General features: G+C 42.9%; 1 protein-coding gene across 3 annotated transcripts in view; it reads right to left on the bottom strand.

The window, feature by feature from the left end:
• Positions 1-22,492, bottom strand: part of RNF34 (ring finger protein 34) — a 37,439-nt gene extending 14,947 nt beyond the window's left edge. The window contains exons 1-2 of one of the 3 annotated variants that reach the window (XM_080820963.1): positions 22,382-22,492; positions 9,774-9,921 (exon numbers count right to left, since the gene is read on the bottom strand). Coding sequence is in view for 1 of the 3 variants with exons in the window: in XM_080820962.1 (XP_080677088.1) it covers positions 5,979-5,984 (6 nt within the window). In the remaining 2 variants the exon portion in view is untranslated. Of the gene's footprint in view, positions 1-5,369; positions 6,097-9,773; positions 9,922-22,381 lie in introns of those variants that run through there. The other 2 variants (XM_080820962.1, XM_080820964.1) reach the window with 2 other exon arrangements.

The following is a 22,492-nucleotide window of genomic DNA, read 5'->3' as shown; positions in this document are numbered from 1 at the left end:
ACCATAAATGTAGTTCAAAAATGGAGAATAACTGAATAAGGCAACTATCTACCTATGCCTGGCACAAAACTAACTCAGGGAACGTAGCTGTTTGTAGTTTATTTTCTACCCACCAATGACGAGTGAAAAATAAATGGATTTTCATAATCTAATTTCCTACATACCACCTTAGGCCAAAATTGCTCTTGAATAATTATGGGACATGGCCTGCCTGGCTTGTATTAGTCAGAACAAGGTATCACATTAAACACATACATGGCCCATGGTAAAAAATCAAATTCCAAAGCTTCCTGTCCAGACTGGCCCAGACACCTAGATCTCCTCATGTTATTCTGGTATCCAATGCCAGTTCTTGTGTTTTTTTCCAAAGCCAGTGCACCAAGATTGTAGGGGGCCAGTAATTACCTTTTTTTGGTACTCCCAGTTTGAAACTAATTAAGAAATAATGCAAACAGTAGTTTAAATGTGAAAGCATACCTTTAGCTCTATAGCCCATCAGTCTTGATAACAGATCAGTCACCAGCAAAGCTGACCAACAGTGGCTTACCATCTAGTTGACCAGAATGCTATCACCCCATAGGAAGACAGATCTGAGAAGGTCCCAGAAAGTGCTGTTTGGCTCCTGTACTAAAACTCACCAACATAAAAGTTTCTCTTCTTTCTCTGATAGCATAAAGGCTGAAAGTGTTTGTCCTATATTGTTTCTTCCTAGAGGATGAATCAGAAAGTCTCTCCCCTCTGCAGGAATATAAAGGAATATAAAGGAGGGAAGGGGAGTGTATTCACAAGCCTAAACAATTTGCGTGCGAGTGGGACTGAGTTTCCACTGCTGTGACATTTGTTTCCATGATACATCACCAATATTATAAGCACTCTCTCAGATTCCTCAGTCAGATTCACACAACATAAGTCTATTCTGAATCACCATTTCAGTCAACAAAACCAAGAGAAAATGTGTTGTTTCTTTGCAAAAATGATAACCAAGCATCATTCTGGCACAGTGCCAGTTTTCAAATGGCCTCAAGGTTCAACCAACTTTGTGTAGGTGTGTGTGTTTGTGTGTGATCTAATGTGCTTCTTTTTAAGATTTTATTTATTTATTTGACAGAGAGAGAGATCACAAGTAGGCAGAGAGGCAGGCAGAGAGCGGGGAGCAGGCTCCCTGCTGGGCAGAAAGCCCAATGTGGGGCTCGATCCCAGGACCCTGAGATCATGACCTGAGCCGAAGGCAGAGGCTTAACCCACTGAGCCACCCAGGTGCCCCCTAATGTGCTTTTAGAATCCCTATGGGGGGGGGGGATAATTCCAAAACGCTCAATTTTTAAAAGTTTGCTACAAATTTTGAATCCTATTCTAAACCACATCAGGATGTGATCCCTTTTAATGATTCTACCAAATATTATAATAACCAGGCAAACTAGAATGAATAATAAGAAAAGCCATGCTGGGGAACCTGGGTGGCTCAGTTGGTCGGTTAAGTGTCTGCCTTCACTTCAGGTCATGATCCCAGGGTCCTCCGACAGAACCCCATGTGGGGCTCCCTGCTCTCTGCCTGCAGCTCCCCCTGCTTGTGCGCTTGCGTGACCATACTCTCAAAAATGGATAAATAAAATCTTAAAAAAAAAAAAAAAAAAAAAAAGAGGGGCGCCTGGGTGGCTCAGTGGTTTAGGGCCTCTGCCTTCGGCTCAGGTCATGATCTCAGGGTCCTGGGATCGAGCCCCGCATCGGGCTTTCTGCTCAGCAGGGAGCCTGCTTCCTCCTCTCTCTCTGCCTGCCTCTCTGCCTACTTGTGATCTCTGTCTGTCAAATAAATAAATAAAATCTTTAAAAAAAAAAAAGAAAAGAAAAGAAAAAGCCATGTTGGTTTCCATGAAGATTAAATGACAATCAATGAGAAAGTTCATGGATTTGAAAACAGCAGAAAACTAATGATCATATTCTAATACCTTTTTTTTTTTTAAAGTAAGCTCTCCACCCAATATGGGGTTTGAACTCACGACTCTAAGAGTCACATGCTGTACTAACTGAGCCAGCTAGGTGCCCCTATATTATTTCCTTTAATTAAAATAGGCAAAGAGCAATAATAATAATGCCATCTCCTAAGAGTTGCTTGCCATAACTCTAAATTAAATATAATACCGTATACAGCTACATTAAAGAAAAACCTCCAAATTTCAAATTCAAGAGTATTAATTTTCTTGGATATTGTATGAAGCTACTAGGACCAGGCAGGAATTCAGTTCTTCCAATAATGAAAGCTTCCTTGGAGAATTCACTCACCATATGTGTTATTTTCAACTCCAAACAACTTTATTTGCTAAAAGTCAATGTCCTTGTGTTAAGCAACATGAAAATATGTTTCAAACCTTAGCACCAGTGATAGAAAAAAACAAATTTTAAAAAATAAAGCTTAAATTTCAATTAGTTTAAACTTTCCTGCAGAACTTAGGAATAGCAGAAGAAACAAAGCAAAGCAGAAGAAACAGTTGAGAAGTTGAGATAATTATCAAAAACGTTTAACCTATTTAGAGCCACTTTTTTTTTTTTTTTTAAGATTTTGTTGATTTGACAGAGACTGCGAGAGAGGGGGTACAAGCAGGGGGAGTAGAAGAAGGAGAAGCAGGCTTCCTGCTGAGCAGGGAGCCTCATGTGGGGGCTTGATCCCAGAACCCTGGGATCATGACCTGAGCTGAAGGCAGACGCTTAATGACTGAGCCACCCAGGCGTCCCTACTTACAGCCACTTGAGAAGAATATGCTCCTTAAAATGTGAAAGCATCTCTTATTGAAACTGCTGCCTCAAATGAAATAAAATTTGCAAGAAACTCTACCTTTTACATTACCAAATAATCAGACCATATACCACAAAGGAGGAAATTCTACATCCTAAATTCTTTCTCTCATACAATCGGGACATTAAGCAGGCTGCAAAAACAGATGCTGATCTTAAAAATGCATATTTTTAGGTAGGAAATTTGGCCAAATTGATAGATGGGTTTTTAGAGTAAGGTGTTCTGGAGATCATAAATATTGCCTTCCTCTTATTTGGGTTTTGTTTTGTTTTTAAATAGTATACCTGATCCTTAGCACCACTCCCCCACCTTTCAGAGGGAAAAAAAAAAAAACGCAAAGGAAATTATATCCAACAGATTTCTTTCTCCTTAATTTTTATTTTGAACTTGAAAGAATGAACATGATTAGTACAATCAGGGGTGTGCTCAATATAAATATGGAAAAACAGGAAGAAGGATTAAATCAATATAGGACACCAATTTGGGTTTTTAAAACCCCTTAGAGGGAATTAATTAGATGCTATTCTAAGGTTAAACAGTTACTTGAGTTTTTGAGAGGCAAAACTTACTTCAAAACATCAGTTTGTAAACAAACAAGTTAAAGGAAGAAAGTAAGTACCCACTCTACACATACTAAAATCAGCTACTCCTGGGGTTGAGTGAAGATGTAATTTTCTTTTTTTTTCTTTTAAGATTTTATTTATTTATTTGAGAGAGATCACAAGTAGGCAGAGAGGCAGGCAGAGGGACAGGGGGGAAGCAGGCTCCCCACTGAGCTGAGAGTCAGATGAAGAGCTTGATCCCAGAACCCTGAGATCATGACCTGAGCCAAAGGCAGAGGCTTAACTCACTGAGCCACCCAGGCACCCCAAGATATAATTTTCTGATTGTTTAACTCTCAAAAGTAATTTTAATTCCCCTGAAAGAAATGCTTGCTTCAGTGAACTTCACATGTTAGGATTCCATGGCATCAGGAATCACTGACCCTGCCCAGAAATCTACAGATGAGCATGTTCGCAATTAATTTCAATTTTAAACAAAGTTAAATAATAAACGATAGGGGTGCCTGGGTGGCTCAGTGGGTTAAAGCCTCTGCCTTCAGCTCAGGTCATGGGCTCAGGTCATGATCTTGGGGTCCTGGGGTCGAGCCCCGCATCAGGCTCTCTGCTCAGCAGGGAGCCTGCTTCCCTTCCTCTCTCTCTGCCTGCTGCTGTGCCTACTTGTGATCTCTGTCTGTCATAAAAATTAAATCTTTTAAAAAAAATTAAAAATAAACAATAGCCCAAATCCTGTATTTCAGGAATCCACTTTCCATAAAAACATAAATGAAAAGCAGCTATCTTCGTAACAGTCCTCTTGCACAGACTGATGTCTATTTTTTGCTTCATAAAGTATGTTATCTTTTCTACATTTTCAACTACCACCAAACTTTTTTCCTAAAATGTCAACTCAGAAAGCACAGTCCTCCACATAAATTGATTTTAAAGAAGTTGATTAAAAATTTCAACACTGGAGATGCGTGGGTGGCTCAGGTCATGATCCCAGGGTCCTGGGATGGAGTCCCACATGGGGCTCCTTGCTCGGCGGGGAGCCTGCTTCTGCCTCTGCCTGCGGCTCCTACTGCTTGCCCTCTTGCTCTCTGGCAAGTAAATAAATAAAATCCTTAAAACAAAAAAATTTTTTTAAAAATTTCAACACTGGACCTGTCACTACTTTTCTCTTCCTACACCTAGTTCATTGATAGTTAATACTAAACAAGATACTGACATTCTTTGAGGCCATATGCATATATATGCATACATATATGTGTGTGTATACATATAAAGATATATTTAAAGATCCCTATTTTGTTTCTGAATCTTAACACAGCAAGATGGTATGCAGCAAAGAAAGCTAGTTTAAGATATTTTAATATCTAATATCTTCGCACTTTAACACAGTTCAAAAAGTTTCCTATTTGCAAAAATCTTGTTTACTGAGGCCAGAAATATCCTTTTTTGCTCTTTAGCATTTTGGTTTTGATACTTTACGTCACATTCTGCTTTGTAACGTGGTTACCTGAGAATGTCTCTTCTCTTGATTGGCAAACTCCTAAAAGGTGAGATCGCCTTTTCAATTACTCCCACTCGGCAAATCTCCCTTTCACTAACACATAGGACACCTTCAAGAAAATATCTGCTGAATTTCTCTAGCCACTTGGCACTCCCTGTCAATCTTCCACAGCAAATTTTTGAGGCTCTGTGAGGGTAGTTTTAAGCTAGCAGTTCACTCTGTTAGTTCCCTTACCCACAACAAACACGCCTCTTCACAGGGATTAAAGAAATCGTCTGGGTCTGAAAGAGTATCACTTTACGACTCACCCCACTTGGTTTGAGTTCAGCAGATGAATCAATACCTGAATTGATTGTCGTACACAGAGCTCTTTAGAACTCTGAGATCAAGTTGAGAAAATCAGCTCCCAAAAGTAGGCCAGAATCTCCCCCCCTTCCCCCTTTTCTTAAACTTCTCACTCACTGATGCTCCCACGCTCTCACACCCACCTTGAAGAACTCAAGCTGTCAAATTACTTGCTACGTACCTAGTGGCGATGGAGACACATCCAGTTTGCTAGCGCTCTAGGTCACGGCCCCAATAACAAGCCTACGCAGAAATCCTTCAGAAGGGCGGGCTCCCCGCCCGGAGGCATTTCTAACCTGTTAGCCTAGCCCCAGCCTCACGACTCCCCGCACTACTCTTCCTCCCTTCGTCCTGCAGTCTCCGTCCTGCGACAGTCCCGTAGTGTTCCCGACATTTGGGTTAGTTCAAGGACTCGGGGCGGGAGAGGGCAGGCCGTGGGCAAAGGCATGGAGAGCTGAGGCGGGAACCAGGGGGTCTGCTTTAAGCCCCCGAGGAAGCGGAAGGGCCAGGAGCAAAGACGGGCCCACCAGGTTTGAGCGCGGGGGGCCGCCCGGCCTCTCCACCCTCCTCAGGCTCGCTGAAGGGAGCCGCTGTGGGAGCTGGAGAGGTCCTGGAGACCAGGATCTCGGCTCTGGGTTGGTCAGGGCCCGGATGCCGGCCCGGGACGTCCCCCAGCGGAGCTCTCCGAGTGCCTGCGGGGAGAACCGCTGAGGCTAAAGGAAGGCACTTCAGGCTCCCCGGCCAGTTAGGAGAGGCGAGGAGGAACTGCCCGGCCCCACCGGCCCCTCACCTTCATGGCCACGACCGCCGCGTCTCGGTCGGCTCTGCCGGGGAACTAAGCACCATAGCAGCTCCTCGAACAGCCGCCCTCCTGCCTTCTGGGCGGCGATTACGGCACCTCCCGCGGCGACCGAGCGTCCCGACGTAGGGGCGTAGTCACGCCCGCCTCGCGCCCCCGGGAAGATCGCCGAGCGGCGGCCGCGGAGGCCAATCCGAAGCCAACGCTCTGGGGGCTGGTCACCGGAGCCAATGAAGAGGAGGGAATGGGGCGGGGCCTTTGGCCTACCGGGTAGGCGGAGGAAGACTTCGATCCAGCCTGAGCGGAGATGGGCGGGCCTGGGCGTGGCGGGAGGCGCCCGCAGGGACTGGTTTCTTGGTTGGGTCGCTGAAATAGGAGTCAGCGTTCCCGGAGGAACCCGTATGGTAGAGATTGAGCTTTGAGGCGAGGTGGTCAAGTTTCCAGGGCAATGAAGGCAGGAAGGGGCGTGGTAAATTTGAAAACGCCGGTTGGTTTGAAGGCTTTTTTCTTTTCTTTTCTTTTTTAATAGCCGTCAGAACCGGGCCTCGGATTTCCTCCGAGACGTTCAAACCGCTCACACTCGGTAATGACCTGAGGTCTCCTCTCTGGAGGGTCGGGTGAGCAGCGGCAAGCTGCGCACTCTAAGACGCGGATCTAATAACAAGCTTTTATTGAAAACACTTAAACCAACGGTTCTCAAATCCCAGCTGCTCTTTTAGAGCGACGTTCAAAATAACCAAATCCTAATCCTAACACAATGAGGGGATTCGGATGAGCCCTTGGAATTGACTTTAGGTGAACAGAGAAAATTGAGATGGTAAAATAAAGTATCGATTTCTTCAACCCGACCGGATGACACTCCTTTGGTTTTGCTATACCATGTCTCCCCTCTTAAGTCCACCAGTATTTAAAGAAAGAGACATGAAGATGTCCATTCACTCACCTCTCATAGGACCTAAGACACTTCTATTTCTTTTAAATAGGTTTACTTAAATGCACTATGTCAGATTAAATAAAACACAAAGGGACTTCGCTTCCTTCAGCTGCAAGAATACTAATTTTTTAGGTTACATTTTAGCGTACCTAATGTTTAACTTCTTATAGTCCTGAATTTTCTTCTTTGGGGAAAAAAAAAGTGAAAGAAAGACTTTCATTCACCATGTTGGAGCAGTAGCTGAGCTTCATTGAGAAAGAGTATTAATTTATTCTTCTAATGATCTAGGCACAAAGAAACTCAATAAAAACTTGCAGGTGGTAGAAAGCCGTAACTCTCCCAACTAAGAAAGGAAGCTGCAGGCCTGCCTCAAAGTTAAAGAATAAGCACATGAAGGGGCACCTGGGTGCCTCTGCCTTCTGCTCAGGTCATGATCCCAGGGTCCTAGGATAGAGCCCGGCATCAGGCTCTCTGCTCAGCAGGGAGCCTGCTTCCCCCTCTCTCTCTCTGCCTGCCTCTCTGCCTACTGGTGATCTCTCTCTGTGTCAAATAAATAAATAAAATCTTAAAAAAAAAAAAAAGCATGTGAAAAGATAGTCAACTTCATTAGCCGTTAGGGAAATGCAAATAAAAGCCACAAAGAGATAACACTTCACACCCACCAGGATGGCTAAAATCAAAGAGATAATAGTGTTGTGAGGATGTGGAGAAATTGGAACCTGAGTATATTGCTGGTGGGACTGCAAAATGGTGCAGCTTCTTTGGAAAACAATCTGGCAGTTCCTGAAAATGTTAAACATAGAGTTAACTATATGACCCATCAATTCCAGTCCTATGTATAAACCCAGGAGAGATAAAAACATGCCCACAAAATAACAACAACAACAATAACCAATAACAGCAAAAACCCCTTATACATGAATTTTTTAAATTAACATATAATGTATTATTTGTTTCAGGGGTACAGGTCTATGATTCATCAGTCTTAGGCAATTCACAATACATGAATGTTCATAGCAGTGTAATGTGAAAAAAGTGAAAAAATATACATATCTATTATTTGATTAATGGATTAAAAATGTGGTTTATCTAGGGGCGCCTAGGTGGTTCAGTGGGTGAAGCATCTGACTTTGGCTCAAGTCGTGACCTTGTGGTCCTGGAATTGAGTCCTACATTGGGTGCCACACTCAGCAGGGAGTCTGCTTGTCCCTCTCCCTTTTCCCTCTGACCCTCCTCCCGCTTGTGCTCTGTCTCTTTCTCAAATAAATAAATAAAATCTTTTAAACAAATGTGGTTTATCAGGACGCCTGGGTGGCTCAATGGGTGAAGCGTCTGCCTTTGGCTCAGGTCGTGGTCCCAGAGTCCTCAGGCTCTTGCTCAGCGGGAAGCCTGCTTCTCCCTCTGCCTGCCACTCCCCCGGCTTGTGCTCTCTTTCTCTGACTAACAAATAAAATATTTTTAAAATGTGGTTTATCTATACAATGGATTATTTAGCCAAAATAGGAATGAGGTATTGACACATGCTGCAACATGGGATGTACCTTGAAATGAATGATGCTAAGTGAAAGAAGCCAGTCACAGAAGGTCACACATTGTTGGTTCCTCTTGTATGAAATGTCCATGGTAGGTAAATACATAGAGACAGGAAGCAGAGTAGTAGTTGCCAGAGGTTGAGGGGGTTAGGGAGAAAGGAAGTGACTGCTATGGGCAATTTCTATTTGGGGTGATGAAAAAAATTTTAAAGTAACCGTGGTGGGGGTGCCTGGCTGACTCTGTCAGTGGATCATGCAACTCTTGATCTCTGGGTTGTGAGTTCAAGCCCCAAATTGAACATACAGCTTATATTTAAAAAAAAAAAAAAAAAAAACTTAATAAAATCATCCATGGTGATAATCGCAAAACTCTGTAAATATTTTTTTAAAAAAGCTATTAACTTGTACTATTTTTTAAATGATATTTATTTATTTATTTGACAGACAGAGATCACAAGCAGGCGGGGATGGGGGGACGGGGGAAGCAGGCTCCCTGCTGAGCAGAGAGCCCAAAGCCAGACTCAATCCCCGGACCTTGAGATCCTGGTTCTTGATTTCAGCTCAGGTCATGATCTCAGGGACATGGGATCAGGCTCCTCGCTCAGCACCAAGTCTGCTTAAGTTTCTCCCTCTCCCTCTGTCTCTCTCCCCGATCTTGATCTCTCTATCAGATAAGTAAATAAATCTTCAAAAAAATTTTGTTTTAAGATAAAAACTCATGGAAGACCATGTGAGTCTTTTTGCAAAGTTGGTTAACAACTTGCTACACCAAGCTATTTCTTATTTTGGAAATTTTCAAACATATATTAAGTAAATAGAAGTTTGTGATGAACTCCCATGTATCTATCACCCAGTTTTCACAATTCTCTACCTTCTGTCATTGTCTCATATCCAACACTTGCATCTCTCCACCCACGCCTCACCCACCCTCCCCAAAGGAGTTAAGTCACCTCATTAGATTAGTGCATGACTCTGGTTGCCTAGATATGAGCCAAATAAAAGAATCAGAGACTTGGATCTGGTTTGCTTGTTGTGTTTATCCTTGTCGCCTTCACAAATGTAACTATTTTATCCAGTCAATGTAATCCATCTTCTTTGTGGCTGTTGCTTGAATTTCATGACTTAACAAGACCAAAGGGATTCTCTATCATCAATTAACTTGCATTTGCAAATACCGAAGATGTAGACTGGGCATAAAATCTATTAGCTGGTAGAATGAAAAAAGCATCTCTTTATTGAAATGCTCAAGCCAGGTCTTATCTGAATCCCAGCTGTCTGATTGACTTCTGCTACAGTAAAAATAGTTTCAACAATACTTACTGCGTTTTAGGGAACTGTCTGCGCAGCTGGAGAGCAGATGGTTCCACAGAATCATTTTGTTTTGGACTCAGACTCTTTTTGGAATTCTGCTGGTGAATTACTTTGCCGACTTGAACATATAACCCTCTTCTACCTTAAGTACCTCCATCTGTAAAATGGAGATAATGGTTATTCACTGGCGGCTTATGTCTTACACTTTGCTGAATGGTAGGAGAATCCTGATACCATAAGTGAAACAGAAAGAGAACTTTAAACTGTTTTCTTTCTTTCTTTTTTAGGTTTTATTTATTCATTTGACAGACAGAGATCACAAGTAGGCAGAGAGGCAGGCAGAGAGAGAGGGGAAGCAGGCTTCCTGCTGAGCAGAGAGCCCGATGCAGGGCTGGATCCCAGGACCCTGGGATCATGACCCAAGCCGAGGGCAGAGGCTTTAACCCACTGAGCCACCCAGGCACCCCCTTTAAACTGTTTTCGAGAGAAGGAAACAAAAATTGTGGGGCCGTTTTATATTTCTCTGAAGTAAGTTGGAGCCCTTTATAGGCTTTTCTCCTTCCACTTGGTCCCCCTGAGTAGGCAGAAAGGGGACAGGGTTTTCTTTTCAAGGCTTGGGAAGCTGAGCCATGGAAGTGAGCCCTGTTGCTTGAGGCTTAATGAGGCTGTGATGAAAACAGGAAGAGCTGCCAAATCTTCTGTCTCCAGCCCACTGTTATGCTCGCCTGTATTACTACTCTTCTAACAAAGACACAGACCTTGTAAAACTAGTTAATTCTTGTACATTAGATCCACATTCACATAGAGCTGCAAATATTATAAGCACTGGGGAAATAATTCATCTACCACGGAAATGTGGAGTTGGTACAATTTCCCCTGGCATTGATATCTCATAACATTTGATGATATTAAGCACGCGCTATGTGGTGCCAAGTACCAAAAAGAGGGACACATCCCTCTCTTCATGGAGCTTAAATGGTCATAATAAAATGAAATGTCAGAAGTGGTGTATTGGTGGGGCACCTGGGTGGCTCAGGCAGTTAAGCGTGGGACTCTAGATTTTGGCTCACATCATGATTCCAGAGTCCTGGGATCGAGCCCCACATCAGGCTCCCTGCTCAGTGGGAGCCTGCTTCTCCCTCTCCCACTCCCCTTGCTTGTGTTCCCTCTCTCACTGTGTCTCTCTCTGTCAAATTAATTAATAAAATATTTAAAATATATATATATATCATGGACATTATTCCAAATCGTTAAATATTTTCTTTTTTTTTAAGATAATCAAAGTTCTTGGCTTGAGATATCTTTTTATTTACTTATTTATTTGACAGACAGAGATCACAAGTAGGCAGAGAGGCAGGCAGAGAGAGAGGGGGAAGCAGGCTCCCCGCCAAGCAGGGAGCCCGATGCGGGGCTCGATCCCAGGACCCTGGGATCATGACCTGAGCCCAAGGCAGAGGCTTTAACCCACTGAGCCACCCAGGCGCCCCTCATTAAATATTTTCTATCTAAAAAAACAATTTGGCTACACCTGTATTCTTCCTAGGCATTAACTGTAACTTATGTCTAATTCCCTATTGATGGGCTTTAGGTAGCTCTCAATTTTTGGTTATAATAACACTATAATGAATCACGTATTTATAAATAATCATGAACATTCATGAACATCCTCTAAGCTTAAATACTGGAATCAAAGAATATAAACATTTTAATTTAAATTTTTTAAGAATATAAACATTTTTTTAAAGATTTTATTTATTTATTTGACAGAGAGATCACAGGTAGGCAGAAAGGCAGGCAGAGAGAGAGGGAGGAAGCAGGCCCCCTGCTGAGCAGAGAGCCCGATGCGGGTCTCGATCCCAGGACCCTGGGATCATGACCCGAGCCGAAGGCAGAGCCTTAACCCACTGAGCCACCCAGGCACCCCAAGAATATAAACATTTTTAAAAAAAGGAATTATATGCATTGCTAAATTTGTCCAGGGAAACTTGTATGAGATTGCATTCTTAGCAGTCCTGTAAAGAAAAGTCCTGATTCCCTGCATCCTGATTATTACTTACTTATCAATTTATTTAAATCTTGGTCAATATTGTACCTAAATGATGGCATCTTTTATGTTTTGAATGCATTTTTTTTATTTTTGGTAGAGTTGAACATTTTTTCATCAAGTCAAATATTTTAGTTACTATATATTTGAAGGGCAAATGAATCTTATAGTGGATTAAACAAGGCTTCAACCTTGAGTGACTTGAGACTGACTTTTTAAAACTTTACATTAATTATTATTATTATTATTTTAGTGATCTCTACACCCAACATGGGCCTCAAACTCACAACCCCGAGATCAAGAGTCTGATGCTCTTCCAACTGAGCCAGCCAGGTGCCCCAGAAATGAGTCTCAAATATGAAAATGTAGCTCCTATAACTGTCAAATCTTAAATAACCATGGGGTGCCTGGGTGGCTCAGTGGGTTAAGCCTCTGCCTTTGGCTCAGGTCATGATCTTAGGGTCCTGGAATTGAGCCCCGTATCAGGCTCTCTGCTCAGCAAGGAGCCTGCTTCCCCCTCTCTCTCTGCCTGCCTCTCTGCCTGCTTGTGATCTCTCTCTCTCTGTCAAATAAATAAATAAAATCTTTCAGAGATATTTATTTATTTGACACAGAGAAAGAGCACGTGCACATGTGTGTGGAGTGGAGGGGCAGAGGGAGAGGGAAAGGAAGTCCCAAGCCGACTCGGCACTGTGCACGGAGCCTGATGCTGGCTGTATCTCACAGCGCTGAGATCATGAAAAGGCCACTTATCGTATGAGTCCATTCCTATGAAATGTCTAGAACAGATACATCTGTAGCGACAGAAAGCAGATTCATGGTGATCAGCTCCTGAGGGGAGTGAGGAACGGGGAAAGATTGCTTAACGTGTATGAGGTCTCCTTTTGCGGTGATGAGGATGTTTTGGAACTAGGAAGATCGAGGTGGTGATGACGCAACATTGTGAATGTACTAAGCGCCACCGAATCAGTCACTTTAAAATGTTTGATTTCATCTCAAAATTTTTTTAAAGAAGGCATCATGCCCAACATGGGGCTTGAACTCACAGCCCTGAGATCAGGAGTCACATGCTATACTGACTGAGCCAGCCAGGCACCCCTGCATCTTAATTTTTTTTTTTTAAGATTTTATTTATTTATTTGACAGAGAGAGAGATCACAAGTAGGCAGAGAGGCAGGCAGAGAGAGAGAGGAGGAAGCAGGCTCCCCGCGGAGCAGAGAGCCCGATGCGGGGCTCCATCCCAGGACCCTGGGATCATGACCTGAGCTGAAGGCAGAGGCTTAACCCACTAAGCCACCCAGGCGCCCCATCAACTTTTTTTTTTTTTAAGATTTTATTTATTACTTATTTGACACAGAGAGAGAGAGATCAATGAGTAGGCAGAGAGGCAGGCAGACAGAGAGGGGGAACACCATTTCTTTCCAGATTTTCTTTCTCTTTTTCATCCAACAACTATCTTTGTAGTCTTGGATACTCTCATGCTTTCCCCTTCTTCCCAAATTACAACTCTCTTATTGGACTTAAAATATTCTCCTTGATGAAATTCACCTAACTCTGCCTATACTGGGGGCCTTTCTTGTCTGGATTCCGTTAGCATGAGGTCAGAAATCTTCTTGCTCAAGTCCCTGCAGGAGCATAAATCCATACTAGTATTTATGGCTTTAAAATAAAATTGCAACAACCTGTGTTGATTAGGACAATGACTGTCTGAATTAGTGAAAAGTCAGAATTATGACATTTATTTATTTATTTATTTAGAGAGAGAGACAGTGGGGATGGCACAAAGGGGCAGAGGGAGAGGGAGATGCTCAAGCAGACTTCCCGCTGAGTGTGGAGTCCGATGAGGGGCGTGATCCCACGACCCTGACTGAAGTCATGACCCTGAGATCATGACCTGAGCTGAAATCAAGAGTCGGATGCTTAACCGACTGAGCTACCCAGGCCCTCCCTGAATTATGATAATTTGAAAGAGATGTGGTTTTAGTACATTCTAATCCATGCATAACTGAATAAACCAAATGAAATTCAGGAAAATCAAAATTCTTGGAAATGTGTTTTTATGAACAGATAAATAGGATTTCCCTTGCATTCAATAAGAAGTTTATGTTTGTATAGTGCTTTATTGTTTCCAAAATGCTTTGCCTTTATTATTTATTTTGACCTCAGGCTCAGAAGTAGGGAAGGCAAGTATTGTATTTTCCATTGTAGAGGAAATAAGAAAGATAGTGACTGACTTGGAAAGTCAAAAGTCACCCAGCTCATCAGTGTTTTAAGTGCAATAACAGCTGAAATTTATTATAGTTCACTAAGTCCTAAGCACTGTTTTAAGCACTGTACATGTATCTTCTTATTTAATGCTTATAATAAGCCTGAGGTTTATACTGTTTTTATTCCCATTTTATGGACAAGAAAACTGAGGCACAGAGGATTCAGTAACTTGCCCAAAGTCTCATGACAGCGAGTGGTGGGGCCAGGTTCAAATGCAGGTTCAAATTCATGCTCAGCAGGGAGTCTGCTTATCTCTCTCTCTCTGCCCCCCCCACGACTTGTGCTCTCTCTCTCTCTCTCTCAAATAAATAAAGAAAATCTTCCCCCCAAAATGGTTAATTTCATGTGATGTGAATTTTACCTCAATCTTTTTAAAAAAGAGAGAGAAATTAGGGGCTCCTTGATGGCTCAGTCATTAATCAGCTGCCTTCGACTGAGGTCATGATCCCAGGGTCCTGGGATCAAGCCCCGCATCAGGCTCCCTGCTCACCAGGAAGCCTGCTTCTCTCTCTCCCACTCCCCTGCCTGTGTTCCCTCTCTCACTTTGTCTCTCTGTCAAATAAATAAGATATTTTAAAATTTTTTTTTAATTTAAAAAGAGAGAGAAATTAAATGTAGCCTTGTTCAGTAAGTGGTAAAGCACTTCAAATGTAGACAGAGATCATTTAGATCAGCTGGTGGGATAGACCCCACATGAGACCCAGCCTGGGGGCCTTGTTGCATCTCCCACGCTGGACCCTTTGATTTTTTTTTTTAAGATTTTATTTATTTATTTATTTGACAGACAGAGATCCCAAGTAGGCAGAGAGGCAGGCAGAGAGAGAGGGGGAAGCAGGCTGCCCGCTGAGCAGAGAGCCCGATGCGGGGCTCGATCCCAGGGTCCTGGGATCATGACCTGAGCTGAAGGCAGAGGCTTTAACCCACTGAGCCACGCAGGTGCCCCTTGTTTTTTTTTTTGTTTTTTTTTTTTAAGAGGAGAGTTTACCTTTTTTAAAAGTTTTTATTTATTTGAGAGAGAGTGAGCAAACCAGAGATCGAGAGCAAGAGAGAGAGAGAGAGAGCACAAGCAGGGGGAGAGGGAGAAGCAAACTCCCTACTGAGCAGGGAGCCCGATATGGGGCTCATGGGGCTCGATCCCAGGACGCTGGGATCATGACCTAAGCCGAAGGCAGATGCCCAACTGACAGAGCTACCCAGGCACCTCTGGACCCCTAGATTTTTTTTTTTTAAGATTTTATTTATTTATTTGACAGAGATCACAAGTAGGCAGAGAGGCAGACATAGAGAGGGGGGAAGCAGGCTCCCTGCTGAGCAGAGAGCCCAATGTGGGCTTGATCCCAGGACCCTGGAATCATGACCTGAGCCCAAGGCAGAGGCTTTAACCCACTGAGCCACCCAGGCGCCCCTGGACCCCTAGATTTTAACAGTGGAGACGAGTCAGGCCATTCATCAGCTTTGTGTGTTGCGACCTTACTTCTCAAAGTGGTCAGAAGACCAGCAGCCTCAGCATCTCCCGGGACTTTGGTAGTCTTTCAGAATCCCGCACTGCTTCCAACCACCTGAATCAGAATTTGTATTTTACTGAGCTTTTCAGGCCATTCGGATGAACCTTAACATCGGAGAAATACTACTGTTGGAACACAGGGAGGTTCAGGCTATCCCACTTTTGGCAACCCAATAGACATAATTGGACTACTCTTCTGAAGACACATTGAAGCGTGGTTACTTGCTGAACTAGTTCCCAGCAGTCTTTCATTAGCATTCTCCCCTGAAGGCATTGGAAAATTTACCCACCATCAAAAAGACCCATTACTTTGGATGAACTCAGCTTTGGGGAAAGAAGAAGTCTTGATAATCCAAATTGCCTACCAGGGGCTAGCAAAAGTTAATGTAGCTTCCAAACCAACAAGGGAGGTTGCCTTTATGTGAGATGTGGCCGAGCATATTAAAGGAATGGCATGTTTTAGACGGCCACTTTTTTTTTTTAAAGATTTGTTTATTTATTTATTTATTTGACAGAGATCACAAGTAGGCAGAGAGGCAGATAGAGAGAGAGATGGGGAAGCAGGCTCCCTGCTGAGCAGAGAGCCCAATGTGGGTCTTGATCCCAAGACCCTGAGATAATGGTCTGAGCTGAAGGCAAAGGCTTAACCCACGAGCCACCCAGGAGCCCCTAGATGGCCACTTCTAAAGTGGATTCTAACTGGGTGGTTTTAAAGGGCCTATTCCAGGGACACCTGGGTGGCTCAGTTGATTAGGTATTCACCTTAGCTCAGGTCGGGATCCCAGGGTCCTGGGATCAAGTCCTGTACCGGGCTTCTTGCTCAGCAGGAAGCCTGCTTTTCCCTCTGCCTGCCTGCCTGACCACCACCCCCCAGCTTGTGCGCTCACGCACACTCTCTCTCTCTCTCTCTCTGACAAATAAATAAAAAATAAAGAGGCTGTTCCTTGGCCTCTGGAGTATGCTGCCTCTTTGTGATTTGGGTCCATCTGTAGCATTTGCTCCATATTCTAAACTTGAAAATCAAAAGATAAAAAGTCAACACAATAGCACCTGCATTCTTCTAATGAATTTTATGGTAAAATTTACTTTTACCATAAATTTTGACAGATTTTAAATTTTTGACAGATTTAGCTTTCTGCCAACAAAGACCCAGTCATTAACATATTTGACAAATATTTATCATATGCCAGATGCTGCTGTGCAGCGATGACCAAAATAAGGGAAATATAACAGTGACATAGAAGTTACTGCTGGGTTGTGATATGATAGTCAATTTCATTTTTTCTGTTTTACCCTTCCTATATTTTCTCAAGTTTTCTACGATCATATATTGTTTTTATAATTTGAAAAAAAAACACATAATTATGTGAACATTTTTTAAATAAGCCCAGTGTCATGTCAATTCAGTATAGTTTAATTTGAAGGTGGGATAGTGATGTTCCAAGCTGTTAAACTATTATGCTTTTATTAGTCTTTTTTTTCTCTTTTTAAGATTGCATTTATTTTTTTTTTTAAGATTTTATTTATTTATTTATTTATAGGTTTTATTTCTTTGTTTGACAGACAGAGATCACAAGTAGGCAGAGAGGCAGGCAGAGAGAGAGGAAGGGAAGCAGGCTCTCCACTGAGCAGAAAGCCCGACGCGGGGCTCGATCTCAGGACCCTGGGATCATGACCTGAGCCCAAGGCAGAGGCTTTAACCCACTGAGCCACCCAGGCGCCCCAGATTTTATTTATTTATTTGACACACAGATCACAAGTAGGCAGAGAGGCAGGCGGGGGGGGGGAGGGGAGCAGGCTCCCTGCTGAGCAGAGAGCCCAATGCGGGGCTCCATCCCAGGACCCTGAGATCACGACCAGAGCCGAAGGCAGAGGCCCAAGCCACTGAGCCACCCAGGCGCCCCAAGATTGTATTTATTTTAAAGATTTTATTTATTTATTTGACAGACAGAGATCACAAGTAGGCAGAGAGGCAGGCAGAGGGAGAGGAGGAAGCAGGCTCCCTGTTGAGCAGAGAGCCCGATGCGGGACTCGATCCCAGGACCCTGGGATCACGACCTGAGCCGAAAGCAGAGGCTTTAACCCACTGAGCCACCCAGGTTCCCCAGATTGTATTTATTTTAAAGAGAGGCAGGGGAGGGGCAGAGGGAGAGGGAGAGAATGTCAGGCTGACTCCCCACCAAGCGTGGAGTCCTATGCTGGGCCCCACCTCACGACCCCCGAGATCATGACCTGGGCCGAAATCAAGAGTCAGACCCTTAACTGACTGAGCCACCCCTGCGCCCTTATTACTGTTTTTCTATTGAAAAAAACTACTTAAGTATTATATATCCTGATCAGGATAACAAGTTTAAGTATTATTACGTACCTGAAAAAACAGTTAAAAGTGGAAACCGACCTTACAGTTCTTCCCTGTGTGTGCAACAAGGAAGTGGAGACAGATTTTTCATGTGTGCCTAATGGAAGCTGTTTAGTTTGCAGTAACACTACATGTGTATAAGTACACAGATATGCAGTCAAAATTATTGCAAAATGAAATAAGATATACTTCTGAAAAATTCAAGTGATTTAAAAAATCTCTCTAAAGGTATAACTTGGAGTAAAATGTATGATCTTTAGTATATATATATATTTTTAAGATTTTGTTCATTTATTTGAGAGAGAGCAAGAGAGAGAAAGAGAGAACATGAGCAGAGGAAAGGCAGAGGGAGAGGGGGAAGCAAGCTCACCGCTGAGCTGGGAGCCCAATGCGAGGCTTGGGCAAGTCCTTCTTACTATTACAAACAGTACTTCGTACTGATTAGATGTCTCCATCTGGCCTGACTCGTCCTTGTATTCTGGGCTCTGTTATCAGGAACTAGCCGACTACATTTTACTGGTTTCCTGGACTTGCTTCTAAGTAAGTTTCTCTGGGGGGGAGAGTCAATTTAAGTTTACTGCACAAACAACAAAATGGCTATTTACCCAAGATGGAGTCGCTCTGGCTAAATAGGTCCTTACACGCCCTTATGTGTAAATTTCAATTAATTTTTTTAAATTGAGGTAAAATACACATAACAAAATTCACTATTTTAAAATGTACAATTCATTTAGCACGTTTACCGTGTTGTGCAACCACTGGCTCTGTCCACTTCCAAAATATTTTAATCACCCCCAAAAGACACCTTGCGCCCATTAAGCAACCATTCCCCCTTCTCCCTACCCCAAACCCCCGGAAACCATCACTCTGCTTTCATGTCCACGGACTTGCCTATTCTGGACATTTCATACAAACGGAATCATTTGTGTTCGCTTCCGTGACTTAGCGTCATGTTTTCAGGGCTCATCCATGTCATAACATGTGTGTATCAGTGGTTCATTCCTCTTTATGGATGGCTAGTATCCCATCCCATGGACAGACCACACTGTGTTCATCCCTTCACCAGGTGTTGGACATTTGAAAGTGTAAGTGACATTGTGTCTTCCGGCTATTGTGAATGCTGCTGTGAACATTCTATTCATGTGCAAGTTTTGCAGGAACGTGTGTTTTAATTCTCTCGGGTGTATACCTAGGAGTGAAATTGCTATGCCATATGGTAACTCTATGTTTAGCTTTTTGAGGAACTGCCAGACTTTTCCGTTCCCACCAGTCACGCACGAGTGTTCCAATGTCTCCACATCCTTGCCAACATTTGTTATTGTCTGTTTTTTTGGTTAGAGCCCTCCTAGTGGGTGTGAAGCGGAGCCTCATTGTGGTTGTCCCTATTTATGGCTTGTCTGAACTAGGCTGTGACTTCCGTGAGGGCCTGAGCTGAATTTGTCTTGCTCATCACGCTTTCACCAGTGTCTGGCAAAGTGCCAGTGTGTGCTAAATGAGAACAGACTATGTAAAATAGTCTATATGAAAGAATTGATAGCCACCGTTATTTATGTCCTAGTCGTCCCAGATATCTCTTCTGGCATTTGTAAGTTTTGCCAGGGCTGGTCAGAAACATCGGTAAACATAGAGCAGTTAATAAAAGGAATGATGTTAAAAGTGTTAAAGTTCCCAGCTTTAGTTTTCATTTCATAAATTCCTTATACTGATATTAATATTGGTTTTAGGGAGAATTTAAATTTTCTTTTGCTGATTAAAGACATCAATAATACTCTTGTCTATGAGATATTGATTGGGTTGAACAATAGCTTTCCTGAAAGCTTGTCCCAAGGGCTACCCCTCTCCAGGGCTGGAGGATAGGTATCTAGGCTGTAAACACATCACACAGATCAGTCTACCTTTTTTTTTTCTTTCAATCTACCTTTAATAGCTCTCTCAACAGACTAATCTCATCATTTCTCTCAGATAATGGCTTTCTTCTCTAAAACCTTTCTCTCAAGGTGCCTGGGTGGCTTAGTGGGTTAAAGCCTCTGCCTTCAGCTCAGGTCATGATCCCGGGGTCCTGGGATTGAGCCCCACATCAGGCTCTCTGCTTAGCGGGGAGCCTGCTTCCCCTTCTCTCTCTCTGCCTGCCTCTGCCTACTTGTGATCTGTCGGTCAAATAAGTAAATAAAGTCTTTAAAAAAATAAAATAAAACCTTTTTCTCTCCTTAAAGATGTTCATTCTTTTACTCATTCATTCACAAAATGAAAATGCTGAAAAAGGGTTTCCTTCCCTTCTCTCCTTACACACACAGTGAATAAAATATTTGTTCCAAGAATTTAAGATGAACAGGATATTAGAAACTTTCTCTGGCAACTTAATTGCTTTTGTGGTTCAAGGCCATTAAGAGCCTAAAAGTAAAGAGTGGAAGAATCATGCAGTTTTTAAGATTGAATGAGTAATGCTCAGAAGTTCTGGAAGCTTATGGGAAAGATGACCTCCAATGCTTTGGCTGGGAAGCATGAAACTACTTTGAATTTTCTATCCAATAAACCCAGCTTGACAAGGATTGGTTAACCACTCTCTCAAACTTTAGATCGAGTGAAGCTTTAGATCACTCTCTCCCGAACTCTAGTAGGAATAAGAATGTTCTTAAACACTAGATAAGACATACTATGGATATGTTTCCAATTCGTTCTGATCAATCACTGAGACTCCAAAGTTGGGTTCCGACTTTGATCCCCAATATTAAGAATTTTTTTCTTTTTAAAGATTTTATTTATTTATTCGACAGACAAAGATCACAAGTAGGCAGAGCGGCAGGCAGAGAGAGAGGGGGAAGCAGGTTCCCCGCAGAGCAGAGAGCTCAATGCGGGGCTCGATCCCAGGATCCTGAAATCATGACCTGAGCCGAAAGCAGAGGCTTTAACCCACTGACCCACCCAGGCGCCCCCAATATTAAGAAGTTTTATTCACAGCTGGTCACAATAGGAAATGAGATTATGGGGGGGAGAATTAAAAGGGAATGAAGATGCTAAATCTAAAATTATTAATTTAGGTCATGCTATAGACTAAATCGTGTGCCCCCCCATTTACCTGCTGATGCTCTAACTCCCCATGTGAAAGTATTTGGAGGTAATTAAGTTTAGATGAGGTCATTGAGGGTGGGGCCCTCTTGATAGAGTAAGATCCTTATAAGAAGAGACACCAGATGAGTGCTGTGAAGTGTGTAAACCTGGTGATTCACAGACCTGTACCCCTAGGGCTAATAATACATTATATGTTAATAAAAAATAAAAAATGTAAAAAAAAAAAAAAAAGAAGAGACACCAGAGGGTTCTATTTCTGGTATATGAGGACACCCTGAGAAGGTGGCCATCTGTGAGCCCAGAAGAGAGCTCGCACCAGAAACGGAATCAGCTGGCACCTTGATTTTGGCTTTCCCAACCTCCAGAACTCTGAGAAAAAAATTCCCGTTGTTAAAGCCACTCTGCCTGTGGCATTTGGTTACGGCAGCCTGAGCAAACCAAGACAGCTCATACATCTGTTTATGTAATTGTTTGGTAAGATTAAAAACACAAAAACCAGTCAGAACTATTCCTCTTGGACCCAGTTTTCCCTTTGCCTAAATAAACTGAGGTCTAAGAATGAACTCCAAGGGGAGGGCCTGGTTCTAATATATAGCACTCAGGCCCAAATTCTTTTTCTTTCCCTATATCATCACTTGTCACCATGTGGATTTTGCATCTCCTCTTGCTCAAGAGCCAGAACCTGTTTCCTGACTTGAGCTAGCCTTATGCTTCAGCTAGTAGAACGTGGTAGTGCCACCACCGAGCGGAGAATGCCAGGGTCTACTTGTCTCTGCTTTCTGGCACACATCAGAATGCTCTCTGGGGTAGCCTGCTAGAGGAGGAGAGACACACAGAGCCACTCCAGGTGTCCTGGTTATAGCCATTCCAGAACACCCCATGATCAAGTTCCAGCAAGCTTAGCAGAGCTCCCTAGCCTACCGCGTCAGATTGTGTGAGCAAACCATGTTTCTTATTTCACGTTGGAGGTTTTGTAGTTGTTGCATGGCATTTTGTTGCAGTTGGGAACTATACACTACCACTATCTGGCACTGGACGTTCATCAAACATCAGAGATCCAGAAACTCTTGCAAACTAAAATGCGTGCAATTTTTACAAACCAAGGAATTAACATCCCGGGAAGAAGGAAAAGCAATGAACAAATATAGTTTCTGTTTCTATTACTGAAAGCAGCCACTTCTACTGGAAACTGCCATGTAGCCAAGTACTGAGAGTGAGGTTAGGTATCCTCAAAGAGATGAAAATGATGGGCGTAAAATGTACTCATCTCATATGTTTATGAAAACTGCATAATGTATCTTTCGCACTTAGCACTAAGAGATACGGTTCAAGCAAACAAATGATGACAGCTGACAGGAGAAGTGTAAACTCACCCCCAGCTGATTCATTTGGTTATTGATCCTTCCAGTTGCAAAGGGTGATGTTTCCTTTGGATGAAATAAAAGGTCCAGAGACAGCAATGAGGGTTTCTTTCCCCAGAGAGC

This window comes from Martes martes, assembly GCF_963455335.1.
Source record: "Martes martes genome assembly, chromosome: 13".
Classification (NCBI taxonomy): Eukaryota; Metazoa; Chordata; class Mammalia; order Carnivora; family Mustelidae; genus Martes; species Martes martes.
The sequence above is the reverse complement of the archived record's forward strand: the minus strand, read 5'-3'. Positions and strand labels throughout refer to the sequence as shown.